Source organism: Anabas testudineus, chromosome 8 (assembly GCF_900324465.2).
Source record: "Anabas testudineus chromosome 8, fAnaTes1.2, whole genome shotgun sequence".
In the NCBI taxonomy this organism is placed as follows: Eukaryota; Metazoa; Chordata; class Actinopteri; order Anabantiformes; family Anabantidae; genus Anabas; species Anabas testudineus.
In genome coordinates, this window is record NC_046617.1 from 17,758,112 (window position 1) to 17,774,794 (window position 16,683).

Below are 16,683 nucleotides of genomic sequence, written 5' to 3' on the forward strand. Positions count from 1 at the left end.
GAGTTGATCCTAATGTTGTTTTTTAATGTAACAACACCATCACAGCTATAATCATTATATGACTAATTCGTGACCATTTGTGAGTTTTGTATGTAATGAAAAGACGTCATCAGGGCCTGATTCTAATCTATATCCCACACAATATGCCGCTGGTTTCCCCCTACAGTACACACTCCGTCAACTCTTTGGTAAACAATAATATTGGAAAAACCATTACAAGAAGCATTTACATCTATTCTTAGGAGATGAATTATTTACAGTGCTGCAGTGATTGAGTATTTAATTGCCCCCCTGCAGTCACTTCTTGGTACATGTGACAAGAACATGTAATTGTTTTCTGATGAGAAACACAGTTTTCCACTATTTATCCCCAACTGAAGTAAATACAGACACCAGAAATTAATTTTTCAGTATTATGTTTGCACAGAGTTGCTCTCTGGCAACTCCGTGCCTACAACATTCATTTTAATTTAATTTTGTCCCAAGTTATTTTTTTTCCAGGTAATTAGCAAGTCTCCCAAATGAGACTCGTTGTTCTGCTGTAAAGGCCAATGCCAGCAAAGACGGGGAGTTATGTAATGCTCCTTGCTATCTCACTGCAATAAAGCCTTAGTCCCCACTTCCCTTTTACTTTTAAGGCACTCCTCTTCCAACTCGCTCTCCTGTGTCCTGGTATTTTCCTTTTTAAAAATGTGCCGTTATTGACATTTACTAAGGAAATAAGCAAAAATGTCAAGCCCTGTGCCTCCAACTGTATTCCTATCTATATATGCACAACAGCACCATGTTTCACTGTGAAACATGGTTTGAAACTTTCTGAATGTTTGCACATATTACGTCCTTAAACATTTCTGTATTCTCGGTGCTAGTCGTGGCAGGCGGGCAGACAGTAGCGCTTTAGAAAGCACTCTGTCACTGTGAGATATTTAGTGGCAGGCAGCTGTGGAGAAACAGATCACTCTCCATGCACGCACACACAATTACAGTTTCCATAACTCTAAATGAGTTGGGCAGAGCTGAAGGAGTAGCGTGATTGTGCAAAGGAGCTGGTCTTTTGTCTTTATTTCATGAATGAGCATAATGCCTATATTGATTGTGAGTGGATTTTCCCAGATGCCAGGAAGGCACCGCAGGGCTTCAACTGAGTTAAGCAATGAGGTTAAATGCATGCTTTAATCAGAACTACCATGATTAACTGAGGCAGCCCTGCTCCCACAGGGGTTAATAACTGACTGGCAGGAATAGCACTTAACTTCAGGTTACATTCCTCCTAAACCAAATGTGTTTGCTGGTTAGATGTTGGCTCTCGACACCAACAAAGAGAATTTGGAAACACTGGATGCACTTTCTTTTGTCATCCTCCAAGGTTGGAGCACTGACAACAAGCCAGCGTGACAGATCGTGAGGCTCTCCTCCGCCTTGTCTCACCGCTGTGCAGACTCTTCTTGACATTAGTGTGTCAGCACTTTACTCTGAAGATGAACCACAACCCAATCTCATGATGTATGAGAAGCCAAAGACTTTCCTCTCTGGAGAGCCTCAGTTCTGAGGAGGCTATTTAGAGCTTCCTGCTGCTGCCAGAGGCTCCCTGTCTGTACTTTTTCTGTCTGATTCAACGTGGCTTTCCAAACAAGACTCTGCAAGTTTTGGTTCTCATTGTGGCACTTTTAGTAGTTGTTGTCTTGTCGGTGCGACACCGATAGCTCTACCCTAATCAACAACATATTGTTTAGAGGAAAGGAAAACCACTGGTCAAAGCAATAAGAGACTAAAGTCCACAAAACAGTGACACTATTCAATCTTTGTGTACCTAGGCACTTTTTATTTTGTGCATTAAAAAACCTGAATACATATGCTGGAAAAGTGAAAGATAAATGTGCAAAAATGAAAAGTCAAAAGTTGGTGTAGAGATTTTCTGCAAGTAAGAAAACAATTATGTGTAGAGATGATGCTCTCATTTCATTGTATCTTTCAGTTTAATCTTGTTTAAACTCTCATTTCCATCCAGACAGTTAGTTCCATTAATTCATGTTGGAAAATATTCTGGAAATTTGTGTGAAAGAAGAAGTAGAAGTATGAGTATTTGCATAGTAGATTTCGAATCACACCAATGTGCTTCTCTCTGTCTGTACCAGGATAGCACCCCTGGAGGGCTTTGCTCAAGGTGCACAGTGAACAGGGGGCTAAACGACAATAGAACTGGCCTCATGTTAAAACCAGCGTGTGAACGTAGTGTAGGAGGCTTTTGAATCAGGGTTTCGTGGGGAGTGAGCACACAATGGACACCTCACAGCAACAGTGCTTCAGATAGAGCTGTCCACATACTGCCATGTATACATGTGCCATATGAGAAGCAACACGTGGAGATTTGAAGACCAGCTGTGCTGTGATGCTCACATCCGTGCAAGCTCACAATTAATGTACGGAACAGTGAGCATGACTTTTCTCCATGTCCCCTCTGCTTGAGTGTCCTACTGTAAACCTGCTGCTGTACCGGGACCTGGTGCATTGTCTAATTCTCCCCAGGTACCCCTGAGAGAGTTGATGCACAAAGCCTGTCACAGCCAACCGTTTCAGATCATTTATTATTGATTCTACAGACATGAGGTGGGTGGAGCGAGGAGGCTAGACGAGATGAAGAAAGTGAAAAGGAACCAGTTGGAACCCCTGTTTAAAAAGATAAATGTGAAACAAGATACAAGAAAAGACTTAGGAAAAACAGAGCGAGAAAGAGAAGCAAGACAAATTAAAATCAGTACTTTGAGGTGGGTAAATTGGTCAAACAGAAGATGGAGTTGAGTTTGGATGTGAGGTTGTGTAGAGTGGGTATAGCCTCAAAGCTTAGCCTTGTAGCAACATGCTCCCTGCTTCCTGCAGGATGTTCTGCCAGAGGCAGAAACACCTCCATGTCACCCTGCATCAAGAGTGTTGTGTTCCCCACTGCTGGGTCACCTGCCCCACTGGGGGAGGTGCATCACCAGCACACCGCCATCCTGGAGGGCAACTTCCTGTAAAACCGCACCACAGCAGGGAGGAAGGGATGGAGAGAGGATTACTAAAGCAAACATTTGGCTATAGGGGTCAAATAGATCTGCTCACATCAAATATTCTATGACACTGGACGTCCCATGTTCTTTATGTTCTGTTAATTTTTGCTGCATTAAACCCTTTTTTATGATATATGTCTTCTAAAACCGTGATAGCAGGGTTGAATATGCTAGATCTTTTAGCGGCGTTTGAGCTGATTGATTGTAATTAGTCCCTGAAGACTTTCTTCTCAGAGCGGACACACATTTCCCATCTCATGTCTTTCAGTGGAGTGTTTTATTATCCAGCAACATTTCCCATAGGCTCAAATAAAGTGGGTACCTAAATTAGTTTTTTACTTATCTCTTCAGACTAACATGCGTTGCACTAGAATGTAATTCAGAGCAGCATCGGCACAGTTCATTATGCTCAGTTTGAAACCTGATATCATGCATGTAACAGTTCACAATAAGCATACCAAATTAGTTGTGCTGTTAATGTTCAAGGGATCCACATTGGTTATCCACAATGACCCATTGCAGTGGCTGAATCTTAACTCGCTGGGATCCATATTACAGTGTACAGCAGGCTCAAAAGCTGCTCAGCTGCCTGGGAGCTTGCAGGGTGAAGCCATCAATCACACCGCCACCCTGGACCCACGAGAACCGACGGTGTCAATGGTACTACCATGGCCACCATCAATCACTCACTGGAACACATGCCGCACAGACATGAAAATATGGCAAATGCATGCGAGCACTGTCGTGGTCATCCAGCAGAATGACTCATATTGAAAAGTGAGTGGCATTTTAAAGAGAAACAAAGCTGAAATGTCAAGTAGACAAAATAATTGCAGGTTAAAATGTCAAGTTATCGTTACCACTCTACACGTCCCAACAGGCTGCAGAACTTCCACCCAGCTGGTGAAAGGGCACCTCCTTCTGGCAGGACGTCCATATGTCCAAGCATGGCGAACAGTCGGGGTCTCGTGAGGTATGTGTTGGCGGAGGTGCATTTATGTGTGTGCGACAACAATCAAATCCTTTAGCTAGAGTGTACTAGTATGTGTGTTTCCTAGTGTGAATCTGGCTGATGTGTCTCCCTGTGCAATTAAGCTCTAACCCTCTCCACAACACTTGAACAAATGCTAATTCAGTGATAATGAGAAGGTGAGCAAATTATGCTGTAGCAGCGCTGTCCACAGCCATGAGCTCAGTTATCAGGAGCTGCAAAGGTTAGGCTATTTCAACAAGGGGCTATTTGGAGTAGCTTTCTAATAATGTTTGCTAGAAGACCAATGACCACTGACACACTGGTGGAGGATGAGCAACTCCTTATAGAGTCCAAGTGGTGCCTGCAAGTAATCAGGTGTGCTCAATTTCTAGGAGATAGCAGCCGTAGCAAGAGAAGAGATCGTGACTGTAAGAGAAGTAGAAATAGAAAAGTGATTAACGGTATCAGTTGTCTTTGTGTGCCAGCTGAAGTTAAGAATTGTGTCCGATGTTGTACAAGCCGTCTGTCAGCAGCTCCTCTGCATGGCTGTGTTCAGCAACAGGACAGAATATAGGTCATCTGTGTTGATAAAATCCCCAAAACTGCAAATGACAAAACCATACAAACAGGTATGAATCAAACAGTGGTTCAGAATAAAGGTGTTAGCATTATAATGCAAAATGCATCCTGATCCACGCTGTTATCTGTGTAGAGAAGACATCTGGAGGTTGTAGAGGGTTCAAATTATTTTAATTTCAAAGGGCCAGTAATAGCTCTCCAGGGTTTTTTAGTCTGATTTTACCACATCTCTTGTGCTAGAAGGCAGAATTAAAACACCTCAAAAGCAGATTGTGCTTCTATTAAAAAACCTTCCTTACTCTGCAAGGTGTCATTCTGTTTTGGTTCCGTCAGGGTTAACGTGTTGGTGGCACTTCTTTTGCGCCGCTAACCACAACACACATGAGGAGTTCTTGTGTATTCTAGCAACCATTCAGACAATTTACGTTGAAATCACAATGAATTCCCTTCAGAGAAAGGAAGACGCTTTCCTGATGTTGACTGCTGTTTTCAATTTGCAGTGTTAAAGCATGAGTCAGTCAGAACACTTTGTGCTGGAATGGCATGGTTTCCTTTCAAGGTCACTTCAGCAGCACTTCTCTAACAACTCTGTAGAAGATAAAATGCACCTTTGTTCAGCCGGAAAACATTTTTTGTTTGTTTGTTTGTTTTTCAAAATATGGCACAAATAAAACTGGGATTATTATTCAGATCAATATGCAGAGCTAGACCATGTGAGTTCTCTAGCACGGTTTTATTGTTGATCTTCAGCACCTCTTAGTGGCCGTAAATAAGTATTGCTGTAGATATGGCCCTTCTGCACAGCTTTGCCCACTGGAATCTGGCATTTAAAAACAAATGCAGCCAAATCTGCGCACACTTTTGCAATGCTAACAACAATATTTTAAATATTAGCAATCTACATATAATTAGTATATATGAAAAAACGAGTTCACTAGTATAATAAGTAAATAAGTATAATTACAGTAAAGAAACAAGAAAAATAGTAAATAGAAGTAGAAATAGAAGAAGTACTACTTGATATTCAAATTATCTAAACCATTTTGTAGGAAAAGACAAGTCAGCCACATAAAAGACAAACTCAAGACAGACTTCTCTAATCAAAAGCATTGTTAAAAAAATTGCTCTTTTTTGTGGATTGTCTTTACTTTTGCACTGAAGTAAAATTCAGAGGGTACTTCTTCAGGATCAGTTCTAGGGGCCAAAGGGATTTAATTTGTATATAAATGATCTCAGCGCAGCATCAAAATGGTTAAAATTGATATTAGTCATGGATGTTATTCATTTATTTTTCTGGAAATAGAAACACAAACAGTAAAAAAGTGGTTTTAAATAAAATATCTTGCAAAAACTACATTCAGCAAGAGAGTGATTACACTGTAAACAACTGTCATGTAAATAAACAGTGAAATACTTGCAGCAGGGTTAACTTTACCAGCACATTGCCATTTTCTTCCTACATTCTTACTGTATTAATGCTTTTAATTAAAATTTTAGTATCTTAATGTTATGTTGTATGTTCTATATAATATATGTGGAAAGATTGTCCTACCTAAAAACTGCAATAATAGAAATATATGGTAAAGAAGAGACCAAGAACATATGAAAATTATGTAAGATTTATTTTAAAAAAGGCTGAAAACTGTTCTTAAGGTCGACTGTGACAGACTTCTTCTGAACTCTCTCTGTCTCTTATCCCGACTGGCCTTGGTCCTTCTTTCTGGGTTGATTCTGATGAATCTTCTGAAAAACAAAGTAGACGAGGTTGAAATAAAATCTGCCAGAATAGAAAGTAGGGCTGGGTGATACTGATTAAATTATGTATGAAAATGGAATACCACAACATCGAGGTTAGGAAGATATTAAACTACTTGTGCTTTGATAGTTACTTAGTAGATTTCTGATGAACAATTTTCAGTAAATTCAAGTGAAGTTAAAACTTATTTCTTTTCTATTTCCAACTAAATCAAAGTAAAATATTGGACAGACCTACTTTAGACCGACCAGAAATGTGTTGATGCACAGAAAAAAGAGGAGAAACTCGAAAATCCCCAAAGCAGAAACGCAATAACGCTTCTAGCTGTCAACCTACAAACTACATTAAAATTTACGAAGTCATTTAGCAGAGGCTTTTATCCAACGTGAGGTACAAGACAAAGTATCTAAGTCAGGGAGAAAACATTAAAGCTATAGAAAGAAATGTTTCTCCATGTCAATTTTAACAATTTAGTAATCAGCGTTAAAAAGTAAATGGGTTGCATGAGCACTGCATTACTGATCAGTTCCTGTTTGTTTAGTAACTAATATGATGTTAGTAAGGAAACATCAGCAGACAGATAAAATGAAACACGATCTGTAAATTCAGTATTTCTGAGTTAATGCTTTTAATCATCATCTATTGTGTGGAGGTTTAGTAAAGCAGTCAACCACATTTCATAAAGATGAAATGATACATGTGATGAATAAAGAAAACCAGTGATACTATATATTAAATATACAGTGCTAAAGGATTTTCTATAATGATTTAATCAGTCCTCAGTGTTGATCTTGTCTATCCAAGCTTGGCAGTAGCTAACATCTTAGTGTGTATCCTATTAATTTAGGATTTAGAGGCCCTGTCTAATAAGCACTGACAGTGGATTAAACGTTCACGATCGTGCACGTGTAATTTTTTTTTTTTGTCTCTCAGTGTCTCAAAACTTGTATAGATATAGATGTATAGATCTTCTAATTCTGATGAGCACTTTTGGTGCCTGATTGTGCCACACACTGCCTCCAGTCATCCAGTCCAGCCCTGATATGATGGTGAGAACGCCCTAGTTGATTAGAATAACAGTGCTACGTGAAACTTGACACATGTATAACAATGGCTTCAAGTTCATTTGACTGGAACAAGCCCCTAAATAATCAATCAACACTTTGCTGACATAGAATCTTAATCTACAGTGGCAGAAGACACGAGTTTCCTGTTTTTCTGTAAAAATTGGTGATGAAATGTGACCTAATATGAACCAAAATCGCAAATGTCAACACACATAACATTTCTAAGCTGATGAAACACAAACAGTCATGATCTTTCAACTCTTGATTGGAACACATTCATTAAACATACAATGTGATGGTGGAAAACTGTTAAGGTGTTTTAATAACTGGTTAAACCACCCTTAGCAGCAATAACCTCAAACAAACATTTTCTGTCACTGTGGATGAATTCGATATTCATCAGTCCACAGTTATGGAGACGGTTTGGTGCCGTGGCTGCGCTTCGTAGAAGTGGGTGCACAGCCTAGATCACTCCAACGGCACAATGTAGAGGTAAAAAACAGCTCTGTTTACAAGTTAACTGTATGCAAAACATTATAAAGGAGGTCATTGATGTAAAAGAAATACAACAGTTCACTTACTTTTTCTTGCCACTGTGATTAGAGATGGATCATGACTCCGTAATTGTCCCCACAGCTCAATAAAGCTACACCAGATAACATTAACAATTCAGGATGTGAGCTAATGGGCCAAATACAATACATACATTGTTTTTTTCAATGTTATCTCTTGGAAATTATAAAATGTAGTTGATAGACTACACAACAAATTTCTCCTGACTTGTCCAACAATGTTAATAGACCTTTACCAAATGCTAATTCCTGAGGAAGTACCAGTCATTTCCTGGTGAACAGTAGGAATGTTTATGATAAGACAAGGAACGCCCTCGCAGCAAAACTGCTTGAAGCACCAAATTTGTCGTCCCCACTCACTCACACACTAACACATGTCACCTCTCCCTTCCTACGGCCATCCCCTGTCCTTCTCACTACCCTCTGTGGCCCTCTGCAGCTGTGTTTTACTTCTCGCACAGTGAACCACCGTCACTCAGGATGGACTGCAGACCCCCCGACCTGCTGCTGCTTCTCACCAGCCTCCTGCACTTCTGTAAGGACCCCTTTGTTGTGCCACTTCAAGGATAAATGATTTTAATTCAGTTAAACCTAATTTCCTGGTCCTCACTTCTGTTTTTTCTTCCTTTGTTGCAAACACAGCTCACTTTGCCAGAGGAGAGCAATGTAAGTATAGTTTCAGTTATAAATATTCTAACAATAGTTATAGTTCTTACTGAATTATCGACTAATTATACCTCATACAGCAGAAAAATAGAAAGTAGAAAATAAGTATAATATCAATATATTTTGCACTCCTGGCCTCCTTGATGTTTTGAAGTCTTTAATTTTATTTATCAAAGCTGATATTAGATGTCATAAGTGACACTGGGTATTTATTTAATATCAGCATCTGAGTCTGAATCAGAAATATTGTATTTTTATTTTGCAAGTAGTATTTTGGAATTTGTCAAATTAAATAACAAACAATAGGAAGAAGTATAATAAACATGGACTATGAAAAAAATATAGGCACAAATCTACCATGGAAAATGCTAAATGTGTGAAATAAAATGGAAAAATAAAAGTGTGTATGTGAAAGATGCAAATGTCAATATTACACTAGGCACCATGAGGTGGGACAGTAGTCAGTGTCAGTGAGGGATATTTGCTTTATTTTAATAGTTTTAATGTAAAATCTAAATTTCTTCATGTTTTATTTATGTGCAAATGTTCATATGTAGTTCTTTGACTGGGAGGTTCTAAAGGCAGATGAGTTAGATGAGACGCATCTAATCAAAAATAATCTGCTAGATCCTCTACTACACTAACACCAGTCCATTATATACAATCTGAAATGTTAAAAGAGGCTATTCTTTGTGCTAAACTAAGCTGACCAACCACTCTTTTTTCTCTTCACCTCACATGCACCATAAAAGTTCTGAGGCAAACACGCTTCATCCGTGACCTACGGTCCTGGGGCTGGGCCAGTTTGACCCTATTTATCCTAACACAAGTTCGACCACTTTTTTTCCAGAGCTCTAAAAGCTTTTTCACACAGCTAAAAGTTGGACCTTGAGTTAAGATTATGTTGTCAGTCTTTTCAGAATGCACTTTCTCTTGTGTCCTATTTCAACAGCAGCTGAGTAAATTCAGTAATTCACTGCCTCGGTTACTCTACATCACGGCGCCTGCTGCCCATACTAACAGCAGTATTTACTCAGGGTGTGGACTGAGTGATTGTTTCGTAGCTGTTGGAGCAGGTTACACTGTTGTTATTCAGGGGGGAACAGAAGCGCAGATAAATCAACACGGCTCTCCCAGGGGAAGGAGAGGGTCAGATGCTGTTTGTTGAAGCTTTTTCCTTCCTCCAGCAGCTCCTGCTTACTGTGCAGTAGATTAAGGGTCAGGCAGCGCCTTCCTCCAGACTTCACCTTCATTGTAATCACAATAACAGCCCCAGACCCAGACTGTTGTACTGCTGGCACCGTCCTTCATGTTGGTTTTACATAAGTAAGACGTGCAGCAGAAATGTCATTACTTCTTCCTAATAAAGGTGGATGTTGTGTGTCTGTGTCACTTTGGACCTGCAGCCTACACCATAGACACCGTTGGTCTTACAATTCTACCCAGCTACACAGTTCAGAGCGGGACCCCGGTGACCCTTCGCTGCCAGGTCAGCGTCAGTCATGACAACATCCCAAACCTGACCCATACTTTCCAGCTGACGCGGAACTCCTTTCCCATCTTCACCGACACCACCACAGAGGACTCGGTCGTGTATGAACTCAACCCGGCCAGGGCCGCAGACTCTGGAACTTACGAATGTCGGGTCACAGTTAAAGACAAAAGCAAATTCAGCAACGGTGAACTTGTCGTCACAGGTAAGGCTGGAGATAATTACATGGTACAAGGGTTCATGTATTTTCACAGTTTATTTTCATACACCTGAACTTTTCTAGCTGAATCTAGCTGTGTTATTTCTTTGGAAGGTTCGGTTATTATCACATTACAGGAGGAAGAAAGTCTGACAATGCTGCCTCTGTGTTGTGCCCAAGGAATCGGACTAACAGATGTCTGTTAATCATCTGTGGAAAACGGCAAACAATACAAAAGCTCTATAAAGAGTTCTGCCTCTTTTTCATGTCTCATGTCAAACCTCACAGTGCCAGTGGAAAAAGTATGTGAACCCCTGAGTTGTTTTACTCTAGGCTCCAGGTATGTGCTTAACAAGGTTGCTGGTGTGCCAGCATCTGACTCCAGCTAGCTTTTTTGAGGTCATTATTCAAGGGTTCACATACCTTTTCCACTTGCACTGTGAGGTTTTTATGGTTGTTCTCAATAAAGGATCAACATTTTTGTGTTGTTACTTTACACATACTTTTTCTTGCCACTGTATCTCAACAGTCAGTATCATGTAGTATGTGGAGTATTACCATTGCTTTCCGTTGTCCTACTTGATTTTCCTCTCCTCAGGCCTGCAGACGCCCATTCTTCATTTAAGTAACACTAAACCTTTTGAGAGTGAGGAGTTCACAGCTACATGCAGCGCGCCAGACGAGAAGGGATCTCTCATATTCCGATTTTACCAGAGATTTAGAAGTAGAGAACCTCTGAAGATTAAAGAGCTAGCACCAACTGGGAACTCATCAGAGACCACGCTGGTACTGAGACAGGTTGGAGACAGCCTCCTGTTCTGCGACTATGACAATTTGGTTTCGTCTGGGATCAGAAGCTCCAACCGCAGCAATGAGATTCAAGTAATAGTCCGAGGTGATTAAATGAAAAGCTGTTGTGTAAAGGTAGAGATCAGGTTTCTCAAAGAAAATGATGTAAATAACTATTTTGAATTGTGTCTTGCAGCTCTCTACATTTCCCCGATCATGAACGTGCTGCATGCCTCTGTCTTTGAGGGTGATGTAGTAGAAATAGTTTGTAAAGTGGTGAACCCACCTGGAAATGTTGAAGTATTCCTGACAAAGGACAAGAGGATCCTCAAGAAAGCCTCAGGCAGCCTCGTTCATCGATTAACAGCAAAAGACAGTGACTCTGGGGAGTTTGTGTGCAAGGCGGAGCAGGGCAATGTGCAGAAAGAAACCTATAGATCAATCACGGTGAAAGGCAAGTACTTAAAGTACCCTGAAATGTCTAGCATTAACCATTTCAAAAGAAGGAAAAATGAAAAATATTCTGTTTAAATATTTTATTATGCTTGATTTTTGTAGAGATCTTATCAAAGCCACATCTGCTTGTGGAGCCCTTGGACATATTCGAGGGAGACCGCTTCAAATTGACCTGCATCGTCAAAGTTTACTTTCCTGCGGAGGTCGACCGTGACACCATGCAGTTCTTTATCTACAAAGACAACATCAACCTCACCACTTCAGACACTTACAGCGCTGTGGCAAACCCTGACGGAAATGGAAACTACAGCTGTAAAGTCGTGGCTAATTCTGTGAGACGCAGTATTGTGAAAGAAAGCACAAACGTTGTTATTAAAGCCAAAAGTAAGTTATAAAGCCACTGCAAGAAATTCATACATTATTCACTCATTCATTACATAAGATGCAATTAAAGTTATCCGTGTCTTGATGTTTCCTGTTGCAACACTAACTGGCTCTTTATCTTCCTCTCCAGTTCCTGTTTCCAAACCCATGTTGAGTGTGGTGGGGGGTACACTGGTGCTGGGAAAGCCCTTCCAGCTGCTCTGTCACAGTAACAGTGGCACTCTGCCCATCACCTACAAGTTATATGGCCCTGGCAAGTTTAACAAGCGCAGGATAGTGAGCAAGCCAGAGGAGAGGGCCATCTTTAACTGCTCAGCCATCTTTAAGATTTCAGATTTGGATGAATTTCTTTGCCATGTGAATAACAAACCAAACACGCCTCCTATGATAGAATCTGGGCAGCAGCTGCGGCATTCATCCACTATCATAGGTGTGTTGGATGCAGGAACAATGACAACGTATACAGTCAGATTAACATAAAAACATGTGGACTGCAGGTCTAACACAGATTTTACTCTCTGCAGAACCTGTGTCAAAACCAGTGTTACGCCCGAGCTCAATGAGCATCTCTGAAGGGCAGTCCACGACTATTGGATGCTCTGTTAAACATGGCACTCCTCCCATCCAGTTCAGCTTGTACCATGAGAAGAACAAGAGTCTTTTGATGTTTTTCAACTCCAGCAATCTTGAAGTTTCCTACAACCTAACCGATGTGAAGCAAGAGGACGAAGGGAAATACTACTGTGTGGGCACCAACGTTGCAAACGAAACCAAACAGAGTGAGCGTGTCACTATTCAAGGTGTGTTTTATCCTCAGCACATAGGTTTGATGATGGGACAGGGGAGATATTGGTGTTGTTGTGGGTTTTATGAAAGAAAAAACTAAATGCAAAGTAGTTTTTACGCAGAGAGAGAGCTGTAACTTTAGAAATGTAACTAGCTTTCATTTGATTATTAAATTACAATGCAGCTACCTTCATATATTTCATTTTAATGTATTCTTTAGTGACATTAGCTCAGTGGAAGAAAGGTCTCATTGCCGCCTTCTGCATCCTGCTCGTACTGATGCTGATACTTGGATGGATCTGTAAAAAAAATCTCCGCACATGTAAAAGAAAAAGAATGGGACATGAACTGGCAGTGTGAGTAACACAGCTCTTGTTCGTAACAAAAATCTTTTGTTTTAACGTTGAAGTTTGAAAATGCTCATCGTGTTTTGTGTCCACTTTGTCATAGGAAGTCAACCGGCACCAAAGTAGAGCGGCTGAGCCTCACCCAGGCAGAATTCGAGCAGGCTGCTAATGGTAAATGGATTTAAAGGATTTATCTATCTACCTAAAATCTACCTAAATATATATAATCTCTAACATATCTACCTAAATCAATAACTGAAGCTGGTGTTGTTTTCATCCTTTCTGTGCAGTAACTCCAGGCATGATTGGAAAGAACATTTGGAGCGACCACGTTTCGACGTCTGGTGAGTGAGTGCACATTATTCTGCATCTTGTCCGAGTTTGTTTGTTCATATTTCACTTTGTTTTTTCTTTGTCATTTTATTATCTACCTGCAATAAAATATGAATGTTAGTAGCAAGTATGCTACATATGTGCTAACTTCTGAGAAATGATCTGTGTGTCAGTTTCCATGAAAAGACCAAATCCAGACAGATTGAGTAATTCACACTGTTTCATTTAAAATTAATGTTGGCCGGTGATGTGTGCTGCAGAGTCTGATGACCAGAATAGTGTCGCTGCTACAGAACCTGAATGCACAGAGGTGGAGACCAAACAGGCAGAACCTAATAAAGGTGAAAATTTGTTTTTCACTATTTCCAAACTGAGTTGTTATGATTTTTATCCTTAAAATATGGTGTAAAATAACAATGGATTTGTTCTACGTCAGCTCCTGTGAATGAGGGCACAGATTCGGTGTGCAGCGAAGTGAGGAACTCCAAGCTCGGTATGACTAACATCCTCTCCTCTCAATTCTTATACCCCGTACACCCCTTATACTTTGTGTGGTGAGAGAAATCAGGCCGCTCTCTGGCATTTGAATAAAAGCGCCCGGAAACAGGATTACTCCAAATATAAACATCTGCATTGTTGGTGAAAGAATATCCTATTAAAACAGAAGGCTCAGTCAACAGGTGTCCACTTCCTGCTTTCGTCAAAGAGAGCTTCCTGTTCCAACAATCAGGACGAAACAGTGTGTACATCCGTTAAAACTAAGAAAGAAACACTGCCCATTGTTTCGTACTCATGAGGGAAACTGTCGGCCATTGTTCAGTCTCTGGCTCCTAATAACTTCAAGTAGTTAAAATGCCATCATGGGTGTAGGAGACATAATATCTGGTTCGTTTTGTTCTGAGATAAGACGTGCTTGTTGGAAAAACGCGTTATTAGCATGCATGAGATGTGAGAGTGTGAATGCGGGTGACGAGATAAGCTCCCAGCTTCCTGGGAGCAGAGAGCGCTTCACGCCAGCACTGGTGACTGTACAAGGCCTCCTTTAATCCTCATGCTTCTTTTGTTTCCTGTGCTTGTCCTCTGGCTTTGTTTTCACAGGTGTTCCAGAGCAGGCTGATGTCGTAAGTAGCAGCACCACCGTCACGCTTCTGTTGCATGCACATACTACAAATAGACACACAAAAACAGTCTCATAAATCTGTTGTGTCTTTACTCAGTGAGACCTCTAATGGACAGACACAGTACAAAAAACTGAAAGTCTGAGGAGTTTATTGTTTGTAGACAGGTATCTAAAAGTCTTCCAACTAATATGTACAATGTTTATATTGGCTCCGAGGTGCCAATACAAAGAAAAAGCATGTGAACCTGCCTAAAATCATAACAGAAGAAATTCTGATCTGATTTCATGTCTTTATTGAGAACAAACATCAAAGCATTATAGTGGTAGTGGGAAAAGTATGTGAACCCTAGGAATTAATAACTGCTTGACAAGGGTTCACATACTTTTTCCACTTGCACTGTGATGTTTTTATGGCTGTTTTAAATAAAGACATGAAAGACTAGAATTATTTGTGTTATTACTTTAGGCACAATATATTTGTTATTACTCTTGACTTAGATTAATTTTATGACAAATGAATGCAGAAAACCATGAAATTCACATACTGTACATACATACTTTTTTGCCACTGTAATTATAATCAGATCAGTTCATTTTCAGGCATAGAATTATTCTTAAGGAGTGCAGCATAGTCAGAGGATCAGATAATCTAATGGGAAATGTAGTGTTCTTCGGGCTTTGTACTGTGCTATTAGGAACATATATATTATTTATTATTTTCTTAGTCTCTTTATTGGAATACAACTGGAAAATATAAGAAATATGTACACAGTATTAAAAATACACGAGAACAGCTCAGACAATCCTCAGTGATGCATCACCTCCCCTTCATAGTCAGTATACGTTTACACTGCAGCTTCAGACCATCCGTGCACACAGATACAGCATAGCTCTGTTAAACATGACGGTTGCTTCAATCATCATCTCTTTTTCTTTCAGCAGGGGTCAGTGGAATATGCAGAGCTGAATCACGATACGGATCACAAAGGTGATGCCGGTAACCATGGTAACCAGTCTGTCCAGGATGACCACATAGTTGAGATTGACAACAGTGTTGATGTCAACGCTGCCACCTGCGGGGAATAAAAACCTAAACTGAACCCAGTTTTGGCAACAGACTTTATTTATCGAGCTCATTAACGCAGCTGGAGTCTCTAGTGCTGAAAAACATCCTAAAGCAACTTTATTTTGTTTGTTTTTAATGTTATTCACTTTTCATGCTGTAAATTCACTTTGAAGGCCAAATAAAATGTTTTTGTTAAGTGTTTCTTTCCTTAGTGGGTAGTGTTTCCTGCATTGGCACCATTCAAATCTGTATCCTTCCAGATGTGACACAATCAAAACTTCATTGTAGTGACAGTTTAAACCACCAGAGGGCAAAATGCAGGCAGTGCTGCATGGAAACTACTGACCTGCTTTAAAAAGAGCTTTCACTGTGATGTCACCACATCAGGAGGTATTGGTTTCATTTTACATTATGTAAAGTTTAATTGGATGATATAACATAAGAAGGTGAGTGCTGCAAGATGACACGGTTAAAAACATCAGAGGTCAAAAGAGTGTCTTTATTAATTTGCCGGATTCAAAAGAGTTCTAATACTGAATCATCAGCCTTAATCAAAATGTTTTGTTTAACCAGAAGTAAAAAAGAACTGTTCAATTTAAAACCTAAAATAGCAAACTTTAAAATGTGCTCGGTCATTTTGATTTTGACTTAATAAAACTAACAATGACCCCTCAGTAAGTCACAGTGAGCTAACATGTGTGATGCCAGTATGTAGAAAGGTCTGTCAGCCATATGTCACTCACCAGATTCATTTTTATACTGCTGTTCAAAGATAACTTTTTTTAATTAAGCTCTAAACTTTGGACATACAAACATTTCACCAGCCAGAAGGCGCTAACACCGACAGCCTGCCACCAGCTCTCATGTTTTAACGGACTGTGCAGGGTCCCCAGGGACGCTCCTGAGCATGAAGGAACGTGGCTTCTGCTCCAAGGTGCCAAGATACGAACTCACTCCTGCTGTAAAGATAGAGGCCTGTCTCATGACTCATGGTTTAATAATCATATTACTTAGCCTGGAGGCTGGCAGTGACTGGAGGGAACAGTGTATT

At 40.2% G+C, this 16,683-nt stretch overlaps 1 protein-coding gene across 3 annotated transcripts; it reads left to right on the top strand.

Annotated features, from left to right (window-relative positions):
• Positions 1-8,345: 8,345 nt before the first annotated feature.
• On the top strand, positions 8,346-15,839 carry pecam1 (platelet/endothelial cell adhesion molecule 1). Of its 3 annotated transcripts, none has more exons than XR_003298714.1 (15): positions 8,346-8,529; positions 8,637-8,660; positions 10,067-10,357; positions 10,950-11,246; positions 11,337-11,594; positions 11,699-11,980; positions 12,111-12,410; positions 12,505-12,780; positions 12,987-13,122; positions 13,217-13,284; positions 13,404-13,457; positions 13,707-13,787; positions 13,883-13,939; positions 14,545-14,782; positions 14,831-15,008. XR_003298714.1 is itself a non-coding variant. In XM_026358227.1 (15 exons), exons 1-15 carry the CDS (start codon positions 8,475-8,477, stop codon positions 15,650-15,652), a joined length of 2,349 nt encoding a protein of 782 aa, XP_026214012.1. In that variant the 5' UTR covers positions 8,346-8,474; the 3' UTR covers positions 15,653-15,839. The 3 variants fall into 3 exon arrangements, 2 of the variants coding, with proteins under 2 accessions (XP_026214012.1, XP_026214020.1); XM_026358227.1 differs by lacking the exon at positions 14,831-15,008 and adding an exon at positions 15,506-15,839 and having other exon boundaries at positions 14,545-14,567; XM_026358235.1 differs by lacking the exon at positions 14,831-15,008 and adding an exon at positions 15,509-15,839 and having other exon boundaries at positions 14,545-14,567.
• Positions 15,840-16,683: the final 844 nt, after the last annotated feature.